Source organism: Sphaeramia orbicularis, chromosome 8 (genome assembly GCF_902148855.1).
Source record: "Sphaeramia orbicularis chromosome 8, fSphaOr1.1, whole genome shotgun sequence".
NCBI classification, from domain to species: domain Eukaryota; kingdom Metazoa; phylum Chordata; class Actinopteri; order Kurtiformes; family Apogonidae; genus Sphaeramia; species Sphaeramia orbicularis.
In genome coordinates, this window is record NC_043964.1 from 39,501,390 (window position 1) to 39,526,508 (window position 25,119).

Genomic DNA, 25,119 nt, shown 5'->3' on the forward strand with positions numbered 1-25,119 from the left:
GTCTGTCTGTCTGTTTGTTTGTTTGTCTGTCCGTTAGTGTGCAACATAACTCAAAAAGTTATGGACAGATTTGGATGAAATTTTCAGGGTTTGTTGGAAATGGGATGAGGAAGAAATGATAAAATTTTGGTGGTGATCGGGGGTGGGGGGGCCCACGAGGGGGGGCCACTGATCGTTAGTGTGCAACATAACTCAAAAGTTATGGACAGATTTGGATGAAATTTTCAGGGTTTGTTGGAAATGGGATAAGGAAGAAATGATTAAATTTTTGTGGTGATCGGGGGGTGGGGGGGCCCATGGGGAGGGGGGGGGGGGCACTGATCAGCCTGGCGGAGGTCTGTGCTCTCCGAGTGCTTCTAGTTTGTTTGTTGTTTGTTGTTTGTCCGTTAGTGTGTAACATAACTCAAAAAGTTATGGACAGATTTGGATAAATTCAGGGTTTGTTGGAAAGGGGATAGGAAAAATGATTAAATTTGTGGTGGTCATCGGGGGGGGGGGGGCCATGGGGAGGGGGGGGGGCACTGATCAGCCTTGGCGGAGGTCTGTGCTCTCCGAGTGCTTCTAGTTTGTTTGTTTGTTTGTTTGTTTGTCCGTTAGTGTGTAACATAACTCAAAAAGTTATGGACAGATTTTGATGAAATTTTCAGGGTTTGTTGGAAATGGGATAAGGAAGAAATGATTAAATTTTGGTGGTGATCGGGGGTGGGGGGGCCCATGGGGGGGGGGGGGGGGGGGGCACTGATCAGCCTTGGCGGAGGTCTGTGCTCTCCGAGTGCTTCTAGTTGTTCATGTTATGTTTGAGTACAATTTGTAGATGTAACTATTTTCATTATGGAATTTCACTTTTTTCACTCAAAAGTTATCAACCTATTATTATTATTGTTGTTGTTGTTGTTGTTGTTGTTGTTGTTATTATTATTTTACTGGTCTGGCCCACTTTATATCATATTAGGCTGTATGTGACCCCTGAACTAAAATGAGTTTGACACCCCTGTTATACAAGTTCAAACGGAAGCTTACATTAAAACTACAAGTCCCAGAATGCAACGTTCCTAGTATTTTTGGCCCTGCACGCGAGCCTTACACAGCGTCACGAGTTACAGGAGTGACCATGGGGAGCTGAGAGAATAACAGTGAGCCAGTTAGCAAGCAGCCACTGAAAGTTAATGAAATAATTTATCGACAGTTCGTGGTGAGCTACCGGAGGCCAGCATGGCCAACATCACCAAGAAGGTGTCGTGGTCCAGCCGGACCGACGAGTCCGGGGCAGCCGGGGAGGGAACACCGCTGTTGAACGGCTCTGAGCAGCCCAGACTCTCCAGACAGGTACAGCTAGCATGGAGGCTAACAGCTGTTAGTCCTGGAGCAATAACAAGGCGCTGTGTCATGATTTAATAAGACTTTGAGGTGGAGTTGACTTTGGTGTTTTGTAATGCTGCATGTTTCTGAATGCTTGAACCAGTTTAAACGCATTATCACTCACACAGCATTCATTTCGGGGGTTTCCATGTGTGTTATGGCATGTAACTGTAACAGCAAGATTTGCGAGGGACCACAAGTGATTACATTAGCATTAATTTAATTAAATGACTTACATGAAGCACGTAATTATAGCCAGACAAGTATTAAGAAATGTTAGCTTGATAGTTTTTTTTTACTACTTTATATATTTGCAAATAGAAAGATATATGATTACCCTCATGTTTATTATGGTAAATAATACATTGCAAATATGCATCTTTAATAAAATTATTAGACTGGATAAAATCAGCAAAGTTAGCCAATATAGAAACATGATGGAAAATCCAACTTCCTGTTTCCTTCATTGCTACTTTGTGCAACATCAGGACCATAAGTGGAAATCAGTTGTCTTTACTTCCCCTGTTTATATGCTAATGACAATTTTAATGTGTAAACTAGTTGGATTGGTTGGAAATAAAGTGACCGTATTTAAGATAGATTTAACTGGTTCAGCTGATTGTATGTGTAAGACTTTTACCATCACAGGGCACAGATATGTTATTGCCTACAAAGATCACATCCAACTGCAGAAGAAAGTCAAGTGCTTGAATGGCCTCAAGGGGAAGGATTGTATTTTCATCTAAAAGATAGTAGAAATGATACTGACACTGCACCATGAAAGCACATGATACAGGATAAGGTTTTTGTGGTTTCGAACCCTGTTACTTTCAGCTGGACGCAGACATCTTTTCACTGATATAACACTATGCTGTAAAGTGCTACATCAGGCTATATACACATATTTCTGTTACTGTGTGTGATGTCTGTGGTCTGTAGCAGTCTGGAGGAGGCAGTATATTTCAGATAGGCAGACTCAGCACGGTGGATTTGGAAGAGGAGATAACGTCAGATGAGGTAAAGTCTAAACCCAAGCCGTCATCGCACTCTTTCTCTCTGTGTCTTTTGCTCCTATCAGTCAAAACATTACTTCATCAAGTCGCTTAGCACCAACTCTTTGAGTAGTATTATTCGTTCAGCTTATAGAATAGAATCCTCTGTTGTAGCTATACACAAGAAAATCAATGATCAATTACCTGTTAATGTTAAAATTAAACATATAGTACCAAACAAAGTGTAACCTCACCTTACCATACTTCTGTATTTAATGCAAGTTAAGTATGACAATAAATCTAGTTTTGCTGACTTTGTGTACATCCACTGCCTTAAAGCCTGTTACTGAGATGCAGCCTGAGATAATGTTCAAGGCTCCAACGTTAATGTGTTTATTTTTATGTGTTCTTGGTTCCTGCTGAACACAGCTGAAGCTGACACACAAATGACCCACAAATAGTCTGAACAGTTGACTCATCCAGTGTCTGAAAAAGGCACATGCCTGGAAATTATCTGTTATGCCTGTGATGCATTTTTAATGATGAACTGATAAAGATCATGTGTTTGCTAATAAATTGTTGCAAGCCGCTTGGTCTGATTTGAAGCTGATTGATGCCAAACACTGATCGCTCACAGAAAAACAACAAAAGTGACTAAAGATTTTGCAAAACTTTTGAAAGCCAAAGAGTATGTGGTCAAATTAGCTTCAACATGAAATTGTGTGATGAAGTTTATCTTTATAGCTCTTTGGAGTTACAGTAAGTTCAGTTCAAGACTGAGAAACTCCCTGAAAGAATTCATTCATTCATTTTCTAATTCTTTTGTGTGCTTTTAAGAGGAGGTTATGACTCACTGTGGGAAAAAGTACTCACAGAGATCCTTCTGTTTCATTCATGGCTAGTAGTCTACTAAATCCAGGATAGTAATATTTGTAGTTAGCTAAGTTTTATTGTGACCACACAATAAAACCTGGCTAAAAACTTTTTCTTAAACTTAAAGGAGTGATATTTTGCTTTTTTAAATGGGATTATGCATTTTAAAACATTTCCCTGTGGTCTACATAAACTGTAAATGCTATGCTTGGGTCTGAATTCTTCATTAATTCAACTCCACAGGTCCATCTTCAACCCTATTTCTGAGTAATGACACCAGAAAGGTCATTTTGAGTGCTTGCCCTTTAAATGCACATGAGCCGCTTCACGCCCCACCCCCTCCAGGTTTTAGACTGTGCTGCTCTGTCTCCTTCAGCTACTTGCATTCGTTAATACAACCAGCAACGGAACATTTTAGGTAATCTGCTCGAAGTTTGGATATATTTTCAGTTTTTACTACAACCGCTGCTGCTGATAAACAACTATGTCATACTCGGAGAAATGTTCGTCGGAAGTCTTGACCTTATATGTCCAAATGCCGTAATGTAACAAATTAAGCAGGAATTAAAACAGGTTGTAGAAATCCACTCGATTTTTGCCGGAATGAATATAAAGATAGTTTTGCAGCACCTGGAGGGTTCAATTCAAGCTGTATGAACTGTTAAGGTCCAAATACACAAATAAGTGTACCAAAGACTAATAAAAATGGGTTTAACAAAATATGACCTCTTTAACTTGCAGTGTGCTCACTAATCTGTTTCACTCCTCCTCTCTCATTCAAATACACACAAACTTCCTAAGCTTTAATTGTGCTTTTATACACTCGTGGAGCATGAAATAAGCAGCAGGAGGGAGGGGGGGAGGGGGTCATTTCATTAATTCAGTTGGTCATTATTGCAAAACTAGAACAAAATAGAAAAAAAATGTTCTAAATGCAGATGATGTCACTTATCCATCAATTATTACCAAACAGTTGTTATGGCTCAAATGTAGGAAAAGTTAGTCAAAATAAACAGACCATAACAGTAACAGACCATATGACTGGTGCTTCAGGCTGATTGTAGAATGTTGTCTGCTTCTGACCATGACAAAAACCATCAGATTCAGTTCTGTTTTCACTGGCATGCATGTGATTTGCTTGATGTTTGCTATAATGAATGTTTATTTCCAGTATGTGTGTATGTGTGTGTGTATGTGTTTTTTTCTTCCTAGTGAATGCTATTCGTTTGACTTCACCGTAGTTGTTGCTCACATAACATTGCATGTAGATTTGAATGTGTTTTTCTGAAATGCTTGTAGCTGTGTTGTGTGTGTAAAGATGCCGTTACTTGCACCAATGTTTCCTTCAGCAATAATTAGCCTACAGTAACATTACACAGTGATTCTTTTTGTTTGGGTTACAAACATTCGGACTGGTCTGGAGGAAGTATTGGTGTATTTTATCATAGTAACACCATCTTCAGTCTGCCTTAGTATTATTATTATTGTTCACTGTGTCTGTTTGGTCAAAATTTTATGTCCTTGCATTCTGTAGACTATGATCCAAAATTGTTTCTCTGCTGTTGTGTCAAAATGTTGGATTTCGGATAATTTTGTTTCCAGCTCCCTGCAGTCCCTCACATGATTCCCCAAAGCGAAGGTCATAGGTCATTGTTGGTGTGTGATGTCTGTTTTGTCTGTGTTTTTCTCTGCAGGACTCTCTTAGGGGCCGGCCAAAAGAAATCCCTCATAATGAGAAGCTGCTATCACTTAAATATGAGGTAAATTGACCAAGTATTTTAAATGTGTTCATTGTTTTCCAATGAATGTACTTTCATTAGAGATTTGATATGTTTAGTGACTTTTTATGGGACTGTTAACAAAGACTAGTATTTTTGTCAGTCAGATATAAAAACGTTGTAAAATAGTCTCATATGAAACATGTTAAGCAACAAAGAGGCCAATAATCTTCTCAGCACGAAACTGGCAACAACTGACAAAATCAGCTTTGTATTAACATATTTCTTGTTCGCAGTAAAGTTACCAACATTGATCTAATGTATATATTTGTGTAGAAAACAAAATAAAGTGGAAAAAACTTAATTCTGTCTTTTCCAGAGTCTGGACTATGATAACATTGAGAACCAGCTGTTTCTGGAAGAAGAGAGGAGGATGAGTCATATGGTGAGTGTGACAGAAATTACCTGTAAATAAATGATATGCAAACCAAATCCCTGTTTTTCATTTTCCTCTCCTCTACTTCCATTCTGCACTGCAAAAATCAAAATCTTACCAAGTGTATTTTTCTCATTTGTAGTTAAAATATCTCATCACACTTACAATAAGACATAATCACCTAAAGAGTAACTTATAAGTGAGATATAATAACTTATTTTTAGACAATAGGTTTTGAAAATCTTATTTGAAGAAATCTAACCAAGATCATTTTCACTTGTTCCATTGGCAGATGTTTTTGCTTGAATTAAACAAAAAATCTTGAATTAAGCAAAAAAAAATCTGCCAATGGCACAAGTGAAAATTATCTTGGTAAAATTTCTTGAAATAAGATTTTCAAGATCTGTTGTCTAGAAATAAGTTCTTATATCTCACTGAAAAGTTACTCTTTAGGTGATTATGTCTTATTTTAAGTGTGATGAGATATTTTGACTAGAAATGAGAAAAATACACTTGATAAGATTTTGATTTTGCAGTGTGTCTTCACTCCTTCAATGTTTGTTTGATTCCCTCCTCTCTCATTTTGTATCTTTAGGGTTTCCGCTGCCTGGAAATCAGTCGCTGGGTGGTGTGTGGTCTCATTGGCTTTCTGACGGGACTCATCGCCTGTTTCATTGACATCGTGGTGGAGCAGCTGGCTGGGATTAAATATCAAGTGGTTAAAGAAAGTATCCTGATATTTTGTCCGAGATATTCTGACACTTATTAATACTTTGCATTTTAAATGAGAGAATAAGAGCATAATGAGACAATAATGTTAGTTTTCCCCTTTTTTCAGTAATAGTTAGAAGTGATTTACTTAGTCAAAGTTACATAATAATGCTTTATATGTTTCGCCACTTTCTGTTTGGGTATTTGTATTTGTAATCATCCTTCCCTGTGTCATTTTCATTCAGTATACCTCAACACTCTTTTTGGCCACTGAGCTCTTTGGCCATATTTTTTTTTTTTTTTTTTTTAGTCATGTGATTTCAGAGTCCTCAGATTGTTCCTTGACCTCTGACCCCTGCAGACATAGAGAGGTTTACAGAATTTGGCGGCCTCTCTATTTCTCTCATCCTCTGGGCCGTCCTCAACTCGACCTTTGTCATGGTGGGAGCCATCATAGTTGCATTTTTTGAGGTAAGACTGAAGGATGACATTCTTCAAATGCTTTATTAGAACGCAGTAACTAAAAGATAATTTCATTATAGATTAATATGCCAGCTATTTAAATACTTAGTTAATTGTTACATCTGTAAAATGTCCCAAAATTGTAAAAAATGTCTTTTATAACTCCCTCAATCTCACAGATTATGTATTAGTATGTTTTTCATCAAATAAACACTCCAAATCAAAAGAAATCTCAGAAATTTGACAACAACCAGAAGTGTTTATGCTTGAAAATTGGCTAAAATTACACATGAATCGTCTAATAAGTATAATATACTTACATGGTAATATTTTTAACAAAGCGCTACTTAATAACCATCATCAATGTTGGCTGAGAAACATAATTTGTGTGTATTTTAGGGTATGTAAATAGCTGTTGTCTTTCGCTTTGGTTTATTTGATCGCTTTCTTCAATGGGAAGTGAGATTTATAGAAGGAGCTTTTTGCCAACTGTTAAATCCTTGAATCACAAACCTTTCATTCTAATGTGGAAGTGAAAATTGATTAAATAAAAGTATGTCTGCCCCCGTTAACCTCTGACCATGTGTAATACTGAACATTTTTCGAGATGAATGGGCTTCTCTATTCTTGCCCTTCTGGTAAGCCGAGGTATATTAACGGCTGATGAGGCAATAGAGAGGTTACCATGGCAACACTGCAATGAGACAAGGTAAAGAAGTGTTTCAATTATATTCTTTACCCTTAAAAATTCTGCAGTGTTAGTCTTGAATATTGTTTCACATGATTAGCAGTCAGTGAACCCTCTAGTTTTCACTACCTATAACTGTTCACATTGCTTGTTTCTGAGTCTTTAAATCCACAATTTAACTTCAGAATAGCCATAGTCAGTCTCTTACAGAGATTTTACTCGTTCAGTCTTTAATAATCTGCATTTAAATAATTTCCTCTTTGACACTGACTCTTCTTTCCTCTTCACCTGACCCACCTTTAACCCTCCTCCAGCCCATCGCAGCAGGAAGTGGAATCCCTCAGATAAAGTGTTACCTGAATGGGGTCAAGATTCCTAGGGTGGTGCGACTCAAGGTACAAATAGACCACTATTTGGAATCACTTGAAACACTGTTTTAAAGGGGTCATATTTTGCTAAACCCACTTTTATTAGTCTTTGGTACATTTATTTGTGTATTTGGACCCTAATAGTTCATAAAGTTTGAATTTGAACCCTCCAGGTGCTGCAAAACTATCTTTATATTAATTTTGGCAAAAATAGTGTGGATTTCTACAACCTGTTTTAATTCCTACTTAATTTGTTACGTCTTTAACAAGTTACGTCATGACATTTGCACATATAAGGTCAAGACTTCCGATTAACATTTCTCTGAGTACGCCATAATTGTTTATCAGCAGCAGCAGTTGTAGTCCATACTGAAAATATGTCCAAACTTTGAGCCAATTACCGAAAATGTTCAGTTGTTGGTTGTATTAATGAACACAAGTGGTTGAATGGGACAGAGCAGCACAGCCAACAACCTGAAGGGGGCGGGGTATGAAGTGGCTCATTTGCATTTTAAAGGGCCAGTGCTCATAACAGCCTTTCTGGAGTCATTACTCAGAAATAGGGTTAAATGGGTCTGTGGAGTTTAATTAACCCTTTCATACATGAACTAGGATTACCGAAATCAAGATTTTTTTTCTTGAATGTTTTTATTCCTCTTTAGGCATGAAAAAAACAATGTGATTGAGATTTTTTTATGAAACTATTTTTCATGGAGTTACAAAAATGTCCCCTCAGCTGGACACCATTCGTTTAATTTTGGAAGCAAAGAAACATGTATTTACTGACATACTGTGTGAAAACTATGAAATAAAATCATTTTTAATGCTGTAAATGTGATGTTTCCTCACATTTTAACATAATAATACTAGTTATTATTACTCACTCGGATAATATGCAACAAAAAAAACAACTTTTTGTTTTAAAAGAAATTTAAATTACAGTCTAATAACAATTAGCAATTGATTTAGACTCAAATATGTTACTGCAGATTAGGTTTAGGAAGAACAGGAACAGTAATGGTATGAATTGTAATGTTTGGGGTGTTGCATAAGCGTCCACTGTGTTGGTTGATATGCTAGTAAAACAACAAAGTCCATGAATATACAAGAGAACAGCTTTGAGTAGCTGTACACTGTAGTGACCACTATGTATGAAAGGGTTAAACAAGAATTCAGACCCAAGCATAGCATTTACAGTTTATGTAGACCACAAGGAAATGTTTTAAAATCCATAATTCCATTTAAAAAAAGCAAAATATTACTCCTTTAAACAGAGAGGGGAATTCTAATTCCTTTTCATTTCATTGGTCTTTGTTTACGTTCTGCAGACTCTGGTGGTAAAAGTTTGCGGTGTGATATGTTCAGTGGTTGGCGGTCTTGCTGTTGGAAAGGTAAACTTTACTGCAGATTCAACATGTTCACTTGTTTGGATGTTGTATATGAAGGTTTTTCTATCCATCTGCCTTCATATTTGTTATTCAGCTAAACTTTCAAACTTGCAGTCAAGAATTATCTTTCATACCTTTTATTTTGTTTTCACATAATCCCACAGGAAGGTCCCATGATTCACTCAGGCGCTGTTGTAGCTGCAGGAGTCTCACAGGGCAGAAGCACGTCTTTAAAGAGAGACTTCAAGGTTAGTGCTCTGGGCAGGAGTGGTTTTATGATTCAACAGAGTACCACACAAACACATAAGCTTCTTTACAAGCAACATACTTTTCCTTATTCTGGCGTCGTTACCTCCGCCAAAACAATTACAACCATCTTTACCAAATTTTACCCACAGATAGGCCTAGGCCCTGGAATGAACCCATTAAATTTTGGGCCAAGTAAGCCAAAGTTCAATGTTACAGCAAGGTCACAAAATCTCAAATTTTCCTATCTCTCATCATCGAGCAATTTTCGAAAATTCATAAAAAATTCAAAATGGACTCCGATTAGCGTCCAATTTGATCCACCCGTAGCTTTTAACAATATCTTGTATCTGGCACAAAATTGTCCACATCCACTGTGGAATGTGGACTCTGTGGACATTTCAATTTAACATTGAAAATCCCATTTACGACACATTTTTCATTATGACTCAACAAATATTGATTGGAATTTAATATAATTTGACATGCACATGACTGGTACCAAGCTTCAACTTTTTCTGCTGTATGGAACAACCTTGAAACTGTTTAATTTAAAAAGAAATAGTCGATCCACACATGCACACCATTCAGGGTGCTTGGCGGAGGTTTGCGTTCTCTGAACGCTTGTTCTTTCTGTAAATGTTTGTACCTATTGTGTATTTGCAGATTTTTGAATACTTCCGGCGGGACACAGAAAAAAGAGACTTTGTTTCTGCAGGAGCTGCTGCTGGAGTTTCAGCTGCTTTTGGAGCTCCAGTTGGTAAATATCCAGCAACCTCACATGATTTGTTGTTAATCAGTCTGAAATCTGTGGGCAGGGTAGTTTTGTTTGGAAGCTCAAATGTTTGACAGTTTGACTCCATGCCAAACCTAGACAAAGCAACAATTTCCTCAACAAACATAGATACTTTTATGCAACATTTTCATTGTGATGATTTATTGTTGTGATCAAGATGACAAGTGTGAGAACTGTACTAATTTACTAGCGATTTAAAAAGAACTTTTTCACTTACGTTACAAGAGTAAACCATTTTATTCAGTAAATATTCAGCTTCTGCAAAACATTAATGACTCAGCAACATTTACTGGATGTCACATAATCAAGTGGATGGCTCGGCAATGTCATCAGTACATCAGATACTTTATTTCCTTTAATCGTTTTCAAGGTTTATCCACTGTGATTTTGTGTTTTGGCTGACAGGTGGTGTTCTGTTCTCCCTTGAGGAAGGAGCGTCTTTCTGGAACCAGATGCTGACATGGAGGATAGTAAGTCACATTGTCCAGCCATACATTTTATTTTAGAATATTAAAAGTGCTTTATATTTTTTGTCATCACTGGCTTGGTGATAATGTACCACGTGGTGAAAGGGGTTAAGTTTGCGTTTGACTGCTGTAAATACTGATTCAGTCAGATATGACATCTGATCTACTCTGTGGTTTGTCACAGAAGCAGTGTGAAAAAATGTCAGGTCTTCTCTATGTATATTTATTCTTTTGATTTGGAACACGATGAAAGAGTGACGAGAGGGAAGGAGTATTTTTTCAAATTCTATCTTTTTTTTCCTCCAATTTCGACTCCTGCGTCTTCTGTAAAATAAGATTGAAGATCAGTGTATTGGAAATGTTTGCTCCTAATCACTGTCTTCCTCCTTTCCCGGTGTTTTCCTTTCTCATCCATTTCCCTTCTTCTTTTATTCTAAGTTCTTTGCCTCCATGATCTCAACTTTCACTCTGAACTTCTTCCTGAGTATCTATCACAAAAATCCAGGTGACCTGTCCAACCCCGGTCTCATCAATTTTGGACGATTTGAGAGCGAAGTGAGAAACATGAAGACTTTATGCACCATGCATAGTGATTTTTTAAAATGTTTTTTTAGTTGAAAGAAAAAAAAAATGACATTGTTCTACTTTCAGAGTATGGCCTACAACCTCTATGAGATTCCCTTGTTCATCGCTATGGGAGCTCTAGGTAAACCCATGTTTGTGTTGTGTAATTCTAGTTTTTAGAACACTTTAGCTGCTGTGTAGTTGTCTTATCTGTGCATAATTTCATTTTTGTACATATTCCCTGCAGGTGGATTGCTGGGGGCTCTGTTTAATTTCCTCAACTACTGGCTTACCATCTTCAGGATCAGGTAAGGTTCAGAGAGGGAACACATTAAAAAAAAGTGAACCACTTGCTTCATATAGCATGGTGTGCCAACAGAAACAACATATTGCTATGTCTGTTCATCATTGTTGTCAGTAAGTGGTTGGGAAAGGGATAAGGAAGTTTTCAAGTACTGAAAAAACAGCTTCTCCGAATATCAGCATCTTGTACTTGAAGTGTTTAAAAATAGTGTAAGAACAGGTAGGATCAGGTATCAGGGTGGGGACTTCTCCTAAGAGACCTGCAGTACCTGTTTCTGTTACTGTAGATAGATGCTGCACAGTGTGTGTGCTTTCTGAATGTCATCACCGTCTAATTATGAGCATGAGGAGATAAACAATAATCATCCTCATAAAACAAATTCATGATGGATTTTGTTTACAAAAAATACAGCAACAAACTGGGCACTGTGAGGATTTTAATTAACAGGACAGAATTATTTAATACCATAATTAGTTAGTAGTTTTTGGGGGTATTAGCTGTTGATGTACCAAAGAAAAGTACTTTGTTTGAAACATGATGGTGTTGAGTGATGTTATTAGAAACTATGATGCTGATTTTATTAAGAAGATGTGAACAAGATACTGATATCAGAGGTGGAATTTAATCCAGGAGTTTAGGCAAGGCAAGGCAGGTTTATTTATATTGCACATTTCATGTACAAGACAATTCAAAGTGCTTTACATAAAAGATTAAAAGCATTACAACAGAAGCAATAAAAAGTATAGGCATGAGAAAAACGAAGAAACAAACAAAAAATCGGATAAAACAGATAAAAACTTTTAGCTTAAAAGGAACAGTGCAGATCTGAACTGATGAATACAAACTCTATTCAAATGCAACTGAGAACAGGTGGGTCTTTAACCTGGATTTAAATAAACTGAGAGTTTCAGCTGATCTGAGGTTTTCTGGGAGTTTGTTCCAGACATGTGGAGCATAGAAGCTGAACGCAGCTTCTCCGTGTCTGGTTCTGACTCTGGGAACTGACAAAAGACCAGATCCAGATGACCTGAGGGGTCTGGTGGGTTCATACTGAGTCAGGAGGTCATTGATGTATTTTGGTCCTAAACCATTCAGAGCTTTACAGACCAGCAACAGAACTTTAACCCTTTCATGCATAAGTCACTCCAGTGAACAGTTATTCTCCAGCTGTTCTCTTGTATATTAATGGGTTTAGTTGTTTTAGTTCCATATCAGCCAACACAGTGGACACTTACGCATCATCTCATATCCTGACATTCATACCATTACTATAACTTTGCTGTTCTTGATAAACCTGATCTGCACTGACATGTTTGAGTGTAAGTCAATTGTTATTTGTTAGACAAGAAGGTTTTTTTTTTGCACATTATCTCGATGAAGTGAGGAATTAATAGCATTAGAATATGTTAAAATGTGAGATGACATCAGATTAGCAGCATTAAACATGTTTTTATTTCATTGTTTTCATATCCCTCTCTGATATTGGTTTTAAACACGTTTCTTTACTTCAAAAATTAAATGCATGGATATTTTTGTAACTCCACAGAAAAATGGAACTCGGTCGCATTGTTTTTTTCATGCCTAAGGAGGAATAAAAACACTGAAGAAAAAAATCTTGACTAAGGTTCTCACAATTAATGCATGAAAGGGTTAAAGTCTATCCTCTGACTGACAGGCAGCCAGTGTAAGGACCTCAGAATTGGACTAATGTGGTTCACTTTTCTGGTCTTAGTGTCTCTAGCAGCAGAGTGCTGAATGAGCTACAGTTGTCTAATGGATTTTTTAGGTAGACCTGTAAAGACACTGTTGTAATAATCAAGCCGACTGAGGATGAATGCATGGACTAGTTTTTCCAGGTCCTACTGAGACATCAGATCTTTTATCCTTGAGATGTTCTTAAGGTGATAGTAGGCTGATTTTGTGACTGCCTGGATGTGTTTTTCAAAATTTAGGTCTGAGTCCATCATTACACCCAGATTTCTGGCCTGGTTGGTGGTTTTTAGGTCTATAGACTGAAGCTCTGTGGTGACCTGCAGTCGTTTCTCTTTGGCTCCAAAGACAATTACCTCAGTAGTAGTTTACTACTACTGTTATCAACAAATTTCAAGTACTTTAATCATCTTTTTTTTTTGCCAATTATATCTCGGAGTCAAACATTGTACTTGTTTCCACTCCCTTTGTCTGACAGATTTAGTTACTTTTCCAGTGCAGAAGTTTCAATAGGCTATTACTGCTTTTCATACTCAAAGCAGATTTTGCTGATAATGCATAGACTGGTGTGGTTTTAGTAGTTTTACTCAAGTAAATGATCTGTAAATGACTGCTTCTTTTACGTCTGACTAAGGCTGATAGGGAAGTTTATTATCTCGTCTGAAACCTTAAATACGACAGCACTGACTTCCTCATACAGTATGTCCCGACTGACTTTTACTTCGAACCAATATGTGAATGTCATTATTACTACCTGTCTGGGAAGTTGTTTTTCTAAAAATACCCCTGTGTCATGTGACATAGTGACTTGCAAAAAAGACAAAAGCCTGCGTTCGCCTCACATTGTATTATAATTTGATTCCGTTTTGTAGACATAATGCCAAGAGGCATAATCTGTCAGATTTTTCACACCGTTGTATTTGCTGCACTCAGAATCCCTTTGTCTCTTGGGAAAGTCCATACTGAAACTGATACTACATAATCAAATAGGAAACACCTGCTTAATTCATGTTATTATATGTAGGGTTTAGAAGTGTTTTGTCATCTGCTTTGTATGCCACAGGTACATCCATCGGCCTTGTTTGCAAGTGATGGAGGCCATGCTCGTTGCTGCAGTAACCGCAACAGTTTCATTCACCATGATCTACTTCTCCAATGACTGTCAGCCTCTGGGCCCTGAACACACTGAAGAGTACCCACTACAGGTACACACACAACCCCCTCCGACATGTGCAAGCTTAAAAAAATATATCTGATGCTGCTTGTACTTGTTTAAATGAATGTCAGAGATAGCAGAGTTGGTAACTTTGTACCTATGGAGCAGGTTCTTCTTTTGTGAAGACATTGCACGACACATGTACATGCAAATTAGACAAACACATGCAGATTTAGATGCAGAGGAACATATTTGCTTCCTTTTTTGTACCGGCTATTTCAGTTTCAGTTCACTAAGCCTCACTAAGCAACCACCCACATTTCAGTAACAAGTATAGGTTGTAGATCATTCTTTGATTCGTGTATGTCCTCATGTTCTGCATTTTGGAATCATATTTCAGCCAGAAGATGGCACTTAGAGGCTTCACAGTTATAGGAAGAGTCTTTGTGCTGCTGCAGCGTCTCTTTGTTCACACTCTTTGTCTGTTTGTTCAGTTGTTCTGTGCAGATGGAGAGTATAACTCCATGGCAACAGCCTTTTTCAACACTCCTGAAAGAAGTGTCCGCAGTCTCTTCCACAATCCTGCAGGTAAAGATGACTTTTGAATGCAGTAGGTTCCTGATTGAAAAGTATCCTGTTCAAAATGTAATAAGCACCGGTGTAACAGGCCAAAGTATGCCATTAGGCCACAATATACCCGAATATAAGGCGGCCTAGGCCAGATTATACCCCCATGATATCAGTAGTGTTGAGTGATATACACAAGAATGAGTTTATTTTTCAACATTTTATTCTTGTTAAGCTTTGTTAGGTAAGTGAAGTGAGAAAGGCGACTGACTTAAATCTTAAAACTGTAAATTACTTTTATTACTTCAACCAGAAAAACCTTAATCATGAAAAGATATTAGACTTCCTCAAAGATCAAAGATTATGACCACACTTCTCAGTAGTGTTTGCACATTAAAATAAAAGCACATTAAAAACAAAACTTTATAATGCAAATATAACATAATGTTCAATTAATTTGACTGTTCATAATATGATAAATGTCATAATGAAACTTCAAATTCTAAGACTAGCAAGTCCTCCATACTATATAAATGTTCAAAGTTAAACACTGATGACAACATAGAATACAATTTCTTTAATATCACTGTAACAATTACAACACAATTAAAACCGTCATCCAATCTGTGTATAATTAAAAAACAAATAAAGAACAAAAAAAAGAAAAAATCGAGAGAACGATTGTGCTTGTGTTCAAGGTCATGTACTCAGGAGGGAGTGCTATGAGAGACTGTGTGTGCATGTATCCCTGACCCGGTCAAACAGGCCAAAGCATACCCCCAGTCCAGATTATACCCCTACAGGCCAAAGTATAGCCCCAGTCCACTCTATCATTTTGATTGTTTGGCTCACGCCAGAGTATACCCCAGGGGATAAACTGTCCAAGGCCAAACTATACCCGGGGTGTAAAATAACTCAGGCCAGAATATAGCCTTCCAGGCCAGACTATATGTTTAACTTTCAACATTTATACTGTAGGGAGGACTTGCTAGAGTTATAAGATTTAAGTCAGTCGCCTTTCTCACTTCACTTACCTAACAAAGCTGAACAAGAATAAAATGTTGAAAAATTAAGTAATTCTTGTGTATATCACTCAACACTATCGATATCATGGGGGTGCAATCTGATCTGTGTGTGTGGGGTGGGGGTGGGGGGGATGTTTCTGGTCTAAGCCGCTTTATACCCGGGTATATTCTGCCTGGGGGTGTACTTTGGCCTGTCACACTGGGTTGTTTGCAGGTGACTTCACATCACAGTGTAAGCTGCAGGTGAAGGGCAGAGAGAGATTTTCTTAAACTAATTGAGTCTTAAATTGAAAACAGTCGCTGTTAATGAGTCGAGAAATTCAACACTGGAAAACAGCTTGGGACTCTTAGTTTCAATTGTATTGTGTGCACTTCAACTGTTCATGTGCAATCACAGGTTTAAAAAAACAGCTAAAAACAATGCTATGAACGGTAAAACAGAAAAAACAAGAAAAGCACTTGGAGAGCGCAGACCTCTGCCAAGACAGATCTGCCCCCCCCCCCCCACGCACCACCAAAATTTAATCATTTCTTCCTTGTGCCAGTATCAACATTTCCTGGAAATTTCATGAAAATCCATCCATAACTTTTTGAGTTATCTTGCTAACAAACAAACAAACAGGGAGGTATGGGAGGTAAACATAAATGCAGTTGAAACTGCTTTAAGTGGCAGCAGCAGCAGCAGTAGTGGTAGTAACAACAATGGGATGTAATAGTAGTGGTAGTTAGTAGTAATTGGTAGCAGTATTAGTCACAGTTTTAGCACTGGCACTAGTAGCAGTAGTAGTGGTGGTTTCTACTGCCTTGTTAACTGGAAAAACTTTCAGTCTGGTTGAAAAACAGCTCCTCTTTTTAACCTAAGGATTATGTCCAACGTGTTCAGTTCGTGTTAGTCCTTTTGTCTTTACTATCGTCTAATTGGAATAGTCCACACTTTCTTGTATCTCCTTAATTTTTCTGTTGACTACTTGCTCTCCATCTGAATTTCACGCATCACCAGAATGTTGTGAACATGTTATCAACATCATATAACGTAGTACATTTTTTTGTTATTTTTTTTAAAGAAAGGTATTTAACTGGGCAATGAAGTGATAATGTCCAAACAACTTAAACTACACAGTGCAAACCTCACAACAGTGCTTTGAACATTTTTCATTTCATTTCATTTATTAAGATCCCCATTAGCAACTGATGATTCAGTTGCTATTCTTCCTGGGGTCTCCCATTCACACACACAGTTTTAATTTTCATTTTAGAGAGCTTCCTTGTTAGATGATGGAGTCGAATTTCCTTCAACAGCTTTGATAACCTGTATTGTCAAGAAAAATATAGAAAGCAGACAGTTCTGCACAATGCAAAGATGCAAAATGACAGAATCGATGGTATATTCTAGATATAAGCTTCTGCTGAAAAGGATGTATTTTAGTCACTAGCATTTTGATTTGTAATGTCATTGAATTTCTTTTTAAAGTAGTTCTCAGTAAGTCAGTATTATTTCTCAGTAACTATAACAATTTATTTTGTAGTTTTATTTAAATATGCAATACTGTTTCATGTAACTACTGCTGTCAGGATGTGGTTACTTGGGATGGGGATTGATAACATTTTATTGTTCCCAGTACATTATTGATTCTGCCTATTTAGGTGCTTTTTTAAAAATTGATTTCTGATTAGTGTTGTTGGTGAAAAATACACTGATTTTTATGTTTATGTTTATGTTTATGTTTACGCATTTGGCAGACGCTTTTTTCCAAAGCGACTTACAGGGGAAAACCAATTAAATCACTCAATCAATCAAATTTTATTTATATAGCGCCAGATCACAAGAAAGTTATCTCTTGACATTTTATATATAGAGTTGGTCAAAACCAGACTCTAAGCCAATTTACAGAAACCCAACAGAATCCTCCAGGAGCAAACACTTTTAGTGTGAAAGTAAGTGTTTTATTATGTCAGAATTTGAACACAATATAGAATCTCAATTTGTAGAAAAGGCTTGACCTGTCAGAAAAATATGCTGGCATTAATAAAAGGAACTGATAAGCTCGGAGACATACTTTACAGATGAATCAGACAAATTGGAACTGGTTCTTGTTTTCCATCCCTTCTGATTCAACTGGAAATGTTATAAGAGTCCATGTAGGAAGTACAGGAGTTGTAATGGGTAACAAGGGAAACATTATGGCGTATCATCCTCTCACTTACCCTGAGTCTCTCTCCTCTGTGTCCTACAGGCACCTATAATCCTCTGACCCTAGGCTTGTTCACGCTGACTTATTTCTTCCTGGCGTGTTGGACATACGGCCTGGCGGTGTCTGCCGGAGTCTTCATCCCCTCTCTGCTAATAGGAGCTGCCTGGGGGAGGCTGTGTGGTATACTGCTGGCCTCTATCACTGCCAATGGCTCGGTTAGTGTCTGTGTTCACGGGAAAAGACAAATATGTTTTCATTTCCATGGTGAAAAGAGGTGTTTACCATCAACCCTTCATCTGTCGTCAATAGGGCTCATATTAAGAATTACACGTAAAAATCCTGTTGCTTGGATCTCATTGCTTTGGGTAGTTGCATGTGTTCTCAAGAAGCAGCAGCTGCCACTTCCTATGCCTCATGCATCCTTTCAGATCATTATGCGTGCTTCTTCAAACGAACGCTGCTTTATTGAAGGGAAAATGCTGTCACCTAACGACTGACAGCAGCCACATTCGGTTACATATTGTCATTAGCTCTTCATGTTTTTCTTGTTCTCACCTTATGCCGTCACATTTCACTGAGTCATCTGCTAAGTGGTGTTCACACTTGTTTTCACACCAGAACGTCGCCTGTGGAAAAAGGCAGCCTGTTGCAAATATAAAGCTCCACATAATGAATATGTAGGCATTCACACACACAGTTTTTTATTTGTTAATTATTCAAAGCTGCCAGAGGGAAAATAAAACATGTATCTAATTGAACCATTGTGTGTATGCAGTGATTAGATAAGCAGTGAATACTAGAGGGTGTGACTGCTGATGAATTTTTGTCTGTGTCCTCTGTTCTGTTAGATCTGGGCGGACCCTGGTAAATATGCCTTGATTGGGGCTGGAGCTCAGTTGGGTGAGTAATTCTGATTGTGTTACCCACCACACCTCATTTGAAGACCAAATGGAGTAACACAGGCAAAACTCAACAAATCACTCAACAGACGATGTTACTGAAAACTGTAAAACATGCAGTAATGGCCTGTTCCCTGCAGGGGGCATTGTGAGGATGACCCTCAGTTTGACCGTCATCCTGGTGGAGGCAACAGGAAACGTCACGTATGGTCTTCCCATCATGCTCGTCCTCATGACCGCCAAGATAGTAGGGGACTACTTTGAAGAGGTGAGGGACTATGCAGGGACTTACTGTTTCATTCCCTTTGTGTGTCCTGATAGGTCCTTTTCTATTTTGTTCCATACTCTCCTGTGAATACCAGATAAAGGTCAAAAGGTTAAAGGTTAATTCACTCTATTATCCTCGTAGGGAAATTCTGGCTCTGTATTTTACCCATCCTAATGCACACACAATAGCTAGCATTAACAATTAGCATGTAGCACACATTAGGAGCAATAAGGCAGCCATTGGGGACTAACTGGATCTTCATTAGTGTCGTGTTCAAGAAGTGTAACTAAGTACTTTTACTTGAGTACAGATGTAGTTTTACTTGAATATTTTGTGTCCATTTTATAAAATTTTATACCTCTTAGTCCATCTCTGGGGCAGTTAATATTCTTTTTACTCATGCGTTGCATTTCTTTCATAGCTTGAGTTCCTTTTTAAATTATACATTTTCAAAACTTTCCTGTCCATACATCTCAAAATGTGTTAATTTTCAATATTAGTGATAAACTAAAGTATTACAGTTTGCTTTTTGGGTTGATTTAGGGTGCTAGATCTTTCTCCAGCATTAGCATAAGGGTAGAATGTAAAATTGCTGTCCTTCTGTAGGTCAGTAAACTCTTTTAAGCCCTGCGAAAATACACTGTTGTAAAGTTTAGTTGGAACTATTTTCTTGAACTCCAGAGAAGTTGAGTTTTTAGAGGTACATGGTTCTCACATAATACTGATACTACAAACATATCTTGTAGGATATGACGCATTACTGGTTCAAAAACACAATTATATATGAAGAAGTTCACAAGTAGTAATAAAATGCAATGAAGTGAAGCATACACATTAATACAGCAGTAAAATGATCAAAAATATCACATGTAATGGTACAGCATTTACTTTAACTACATTTTGCTGATTATACTTGTACTTTTACAGATTTGAAAGCAGGATTTATACTTGTAGTGAAGTATTTTCGCAGCTACTACTTCTTTTTCTCAAGGATCTCTCTAAAGGATCTTAATGCTTCCTCCACCGTGTCAGCGTGAGGGTTCGAAGACAACTCATTTTTCATGACAGATTTTCAACAGCAGACACATATTGTGAATGGCTGGAGGACAGTGGACGCTCACACAGTGTTTATCAACTGTCTCTTTGTGCTTCAGGGTCTTTATGACATCCACATCAAGCTGCAGAGTGTTCCTTTCCTGCACTGGGAGGCTCCTGCCACCTCCCACTGGTTGACAGCTCGGTAAGACTCCGTTAGATTAAAACATTAAAACATATTATATTTCCGTTCTCTCTTTTTAAATTAATCTTTTCACATCTTGTTTTGTTCTTCTAATGTCGCACATGCAGAGAGGTCATGAGTTCACCGGTCACGTGTCTGAACAGAATCGAGAAGGTTGGAACCATCGTGGACATCCTTAGCAACACCTCCACCAATCACAACGGCTTCCCCGTCGTTGTGCAGATTACTGGTAGCGATGAGGTACTGTGTGATAACTTGAATCATTGTGGCTCATTAGGGGAACACATAGCAATAAACTTTATTACTATTGCACCTATGATAATCAGTATTACAATGTGCCCAACAACAGGAAGTATTATAGGTAAGAATCTAAAGAAAATTCAAACAAATAGAGATTCTAAGAAGAACAAGTGGTGCCAAGCACAACAAACCCCACCCCTCGCACATATTGTAGCTTATTTTGGCATTGATCCAGCTGATGTCATCATGTCTATGGGTGTGCTAATGTCAGCACATCAATTACCTCTATGTATGTGCCAAGTCGGAAGTAAACTGAAACAAAATTGGTGTTTTTATAGACATTAGAAATTTTGACCATTATAAGTAAATGGGAGAAAAAAAGATTTAAAAAATTCATAAAAAAATTTGAACTTTGACCTACTTTTCCCAAAATGTAATCAGATCTTTTCTGGGTCACTGGCAATCTATAAACCCAATTTGGCATGAATTCAACCAACAGTTTTGCTGCTAGAGTGTTAACAAAGAAACAAACCGAACCAAAAACAATATACCTTGCCTCCCCTTCAGAGGGCGGGGTACTCAAACAAAGACAAAACAACATTAAAAACATTTCACTAGATATGATAAAATATTACATAAATGCTGCTCTGTAGCCCGGCAGCCTGTGACTACTCCAAGGAGTTAAAGTCATGAATGTACTAAAATCAGTCATATTTTGACACATTTTAAGGAAGTGAAAAAGGTTTCTACTATTGCCTACTTCTTCCTTGTATTAAATTTAGTGTTTAGTGGGGAAAAAAAGGAGTCTCAATTGTTAGAAGGGTGTGCAAAGTCATTTTGATAATTTTATAGATCCACATGTACGATAAATTAACAAAAACACAAGGATGTGTAATCATTTTAGTAGTTTGATCATCATCAGACCAGGAAGGGATTTGACTCTAGTTATAAATAGCAGCAGTTTTCATGTCACTAATCCTACTTGTCTTTTTGTTTTCTCCTCTGCAGCCAGCGAAACTCTGCGGTCTCATCCTTCGCTCTCAGCTCATTGTTCTTCTCAAACACAAGGTGCGATTCGTCATCTGTGATAAATCGCATTTGCCACTTTTTACGAGAGGGAAAGTCTCTTCGTTTACGTCATGGTTTTCATCGTTCAGATGGCGTTGCTCATTGTTTTCCCCTGCAGGTGTTTGTGGAGTTGGCCCGATCCAGACTGACTCAGAGGAAACTCCAGCTCAAGGACTTCAGAGACGCCTACCCTCGCTTCCCCCCGATCCAGAGCATCCACGTCTCCCAGGATGAGAGGGAGTGTATGATGGATCTCACAGAGTTCATGAACGCAACGCCTTACACTGTACCTCAGGTAACATACACAGACACAGATGTTTTTATTTACTCCTACATTTATTCATATTTGATGGAGGTGTTGAAGAGTTGTAGCCTTTTGTATATATTTATTGTATGTTCTTTTGATTGTGCTACGCTTTTTCATTGATTTTATATTGTGTTTGTTCCTCTTTTTTTGTTATTTTCACATAATTTTCTTTTCTATATTATTTATGATTTGATTCTTTTGCTTTTGCCTGTGTACTCAGTAAAACATTGGGTTGGATTTGGGTGTTAAATTTTGTATAAGTTAGTTGAATTTTTATTTAATGTGTTCTTTCTGATGATGCTTAAAAATACTGACAAACTGAATAAATTAGTTTTTTTTTTTTTTTTTGCAGGATACATCCCTACCGCGTGTGTTTAAGCTGTTCAGAGCACTGGGACTCAGACACCTAGTGGTGGTAGACGACGAGAACAGGGTAAGTGGTTTTTTTGGGTATGTGTTTTTACGATCCATGTATTTTCTCAATTTTTTTATTTTTTTTTTCCTACGTGTGAAAGTTTCACCCATAAAAGAAAGTCATGATACATGCAAGGCTTTCAGAAGACTGCCTCCATGAGCTAAAAACCCAACTCTAAACCACAAAAATGTATTAATGAAAACATTTTGACCCTTCATGGATCTTCATCAGCTCCTTCATCTACAACAGAAGGGGTGGAAAATGGAAAATATGCCAATAATACACACCAAGATAGTATGTGGTTAACCGTAAACCACCCCGCATGACAAAATATGAAGCATTACATTAAATCAGTCAATAAAACACATAATACTGAAAAAAAAAAAGAGTAATGGAAAAAATGTGTCATTAATAACCTTTTGCTGGTTTGGATGGAGTGTGTTTTTCTTATTTGTTGTTTATGTTTTCAAGAATTTCACCTCCGTTTGTCACTGTTGTTTGTTTATTGTGTCAGAGCAGTGATGATGCTTTATTGATATTTTATTTTATCTGGCGTGAACAAACAGTGGTAACAGGTTCAACAACCAGTGGAGAAAAGAAAATAGAAAAAAATAAGAAAGGAAAGGAGCACAATGAATTAAGGAGAGGAAAAAAAATGATGATGATGGTTAAAGGTTAACTTGCTTTATTTTCCTCGTAGGGAAATAGAGTCTCTGCATTTCACCCATCCTAATCACATTAGCATTAGCATTTAGCATTAGCACACGGCACACATATTAGGAGCCAGAGCTGCACAATATATCATTTGAGCATCGTCATCACAATGCATGTGTGCGCAATAGTCACATCATAGGTCCTGCAATGTAGGAGGTAAATGAACTCGACGTGTTCTCATCTAATTTCACCCTGGCTGCCTGACCCACACTGCGCACAGCGATCCACCAATCACAATCATTCTTGATCAATTTGCCGAAGCAGACCACGCCCCTGCACATGGAGTGAGTCGCTGGTAGCAACATTGAAAAATGAGCAACAAACAAAAAACCCCCCACCAAAAACGAAGACTTGGTGCCGAAAAGAAAAGCAACATCAGTTATCTGGAATTATTTCAGCTGCAAGAAGGATGATACTGAAACACATGTTCTGTGTCAACAGTGCCTTACACTTGTCGCCACAACGAGAGGTAACACAATTAGGGCTGGGTAAAGGTAGAGGAATAGTAAAGCGGAAATCACGAAGCTCTGCCCACCCTCCCCCTCCAGTGAGTTTCTTGTACCAAGGGCCCAACATGAGTCTGTTTCAGGGGGGCCAAACTGGTTGCAGTGCCCCAAGGTGATATTAATGTGCCTTAAGGCTAGAAGCACCAGCTGTATAACAGAATAAAGATGACGAAGAAGTTCATTCTGAGCCACTGGAGAAACATGGGAATGTTTCTGTCCTGTTCATTATTTCAGAGCAGATTCAGCTATTCACTGCTGAAATGTCATATTTATTTTCTTTCTAATATCAATATTGATTCTGTGTTGCATGGCTGCAGTAGTCAAATAATCAAGTTACAACTCAAAACTGTACTTTGGTATCACTAAATGAATCTGAATCAATTAATACTGAATCGAATCGAATCGCATTTAATCGATTCAGAACCTTATGAATCGAAATCGAATCAATTAAGGAAACTGGCCATGATACCCAGCCCTAAACATAACTAATGTGTTTGACCATTTATGTTGGCACCACACAGCTATTATATCCTCCTGGGTAGTTTTCCATATCACAATATATATCCCAGGGCTAAAAAAAATCGCAATGTCCGTTTTTTCCAGTATCGTGCAGCCCTATTAGGAGCAGTGAGCTGCCATTGAAGGCATTTGGGGTCCAACTCCAGGTCTTTATCTGCACCGGGGTCAGGGACACTAACAGGACCATTAACCTACATGTACTTATTTTTGTTTGATGATATATAATGTTGATAGCTGGTAACAATAACAGCTGTGCTACTGTAGCAGTCGATGATATAATCTCTGATATAAGCTTTTACGTGTGGTCCTGTTCAGGTGATCGGACTGGTGACCAGGAAGGACTTGGCCAGATATCACCTGGGCAAACACGGCCTGGAGGAGCTTCAGCTGGCCCAGACATAGTACACACACTTATGAACGATAGTACGTGTTCACCTGATGCCTCAGAAGCTGTTCATCACCAGCTATGCACCCCAAAAGGACATGGTCAAGATACAAGAAACCCCTGACTTCTGCTGCCAGAATGGGCACCATGGCAACCAACAGGGTGTGAACTTCAACTCCAGGTGTGGATCATTCACCAAAAATGTAATAATAATAATAATAATAATAATGGATAAACCTGCCCCTTATGCATTCTTTTAACAGTCAAGCAAGTTAGTGATTTAACAGTTTATTTGGCGTCTGAGCGGTCAAAGTATACTGTAGCAAAAGGCAGAATAAGGAAGATAAGGAGTATTTGTTGTATTATATAAAGCCTATTACATTTCACTGACAAACTCAAACTCTGAAATTTTGGGGTCATTTCATTAATTTGACTTGGCTCTATCTATGAAATGGGAAACCTGACATGAAATGTTAAAATGTGTGTTTTTAGTCATACTGTGGGTTCAGTCATGACATTGGAGGTGGTTCTTTGAA

The 25,119-nt window shown here is 37.9% G+C and overlaps 1 protein-coding gene across 4 annotated transcripts; it reads left to right on the plus strand.

Annotated features, from left to right (window-relative positions):
- Positions 1-344: 344 nt before the first annotated feature.
- Positions 345-25,119, plus strand: clcn7 (chloride channel 7). 4 transcript variants are annotated; one of them, XM_030141733.1, is made up of 25 exons: positions 1,092-1,326; positions 2,299-2,376; positions 4,919-4,984; positions 5,322-5,387; positions 5,974-6,106; positions 6,451-6,560; positions 7,554-7,634; positions 8,936-8,998; positions 9,160-9,243; positions 9,908-10,001; positions 10,443-10,507; positions 10,943-11,059; positions 11,156-11,210; positions 11,316-11,376; positions 14,146-14,287; positions 14,733-14,826; positions 18,065-18,237; positions 18,871-18,922; positions 19,062-19,189; positions 20,344-20,429; positions 20,537-20,669; positions 21,678-21,737; positions 21,856-22,032; positions 22,397-22,477; positions 24,514-25,119. In XM_030141733.1, exons 1-25 carry the CDS (start codon positions 1,213-1,215, stop codon positions 24,598-24,600), a joined length of 2,400 nt encoding a protein of 799 aa, XP_029997593.1. In that variant the 5' UTR covers positions 1,092-1,212; the 3' UTR covers positions 24,601-25,119. The 4 variants fall into 4 exon arrangements, with proteins under 4 accessions (XP_029997596.1, XP_029997593.1, XP_029997594.1 ...); XM_030141734.1 differs by having other exon boundaries at positions 2,302-2,376; XM_030141735.1 differs by lacking the exon at positions 2,299-2,376.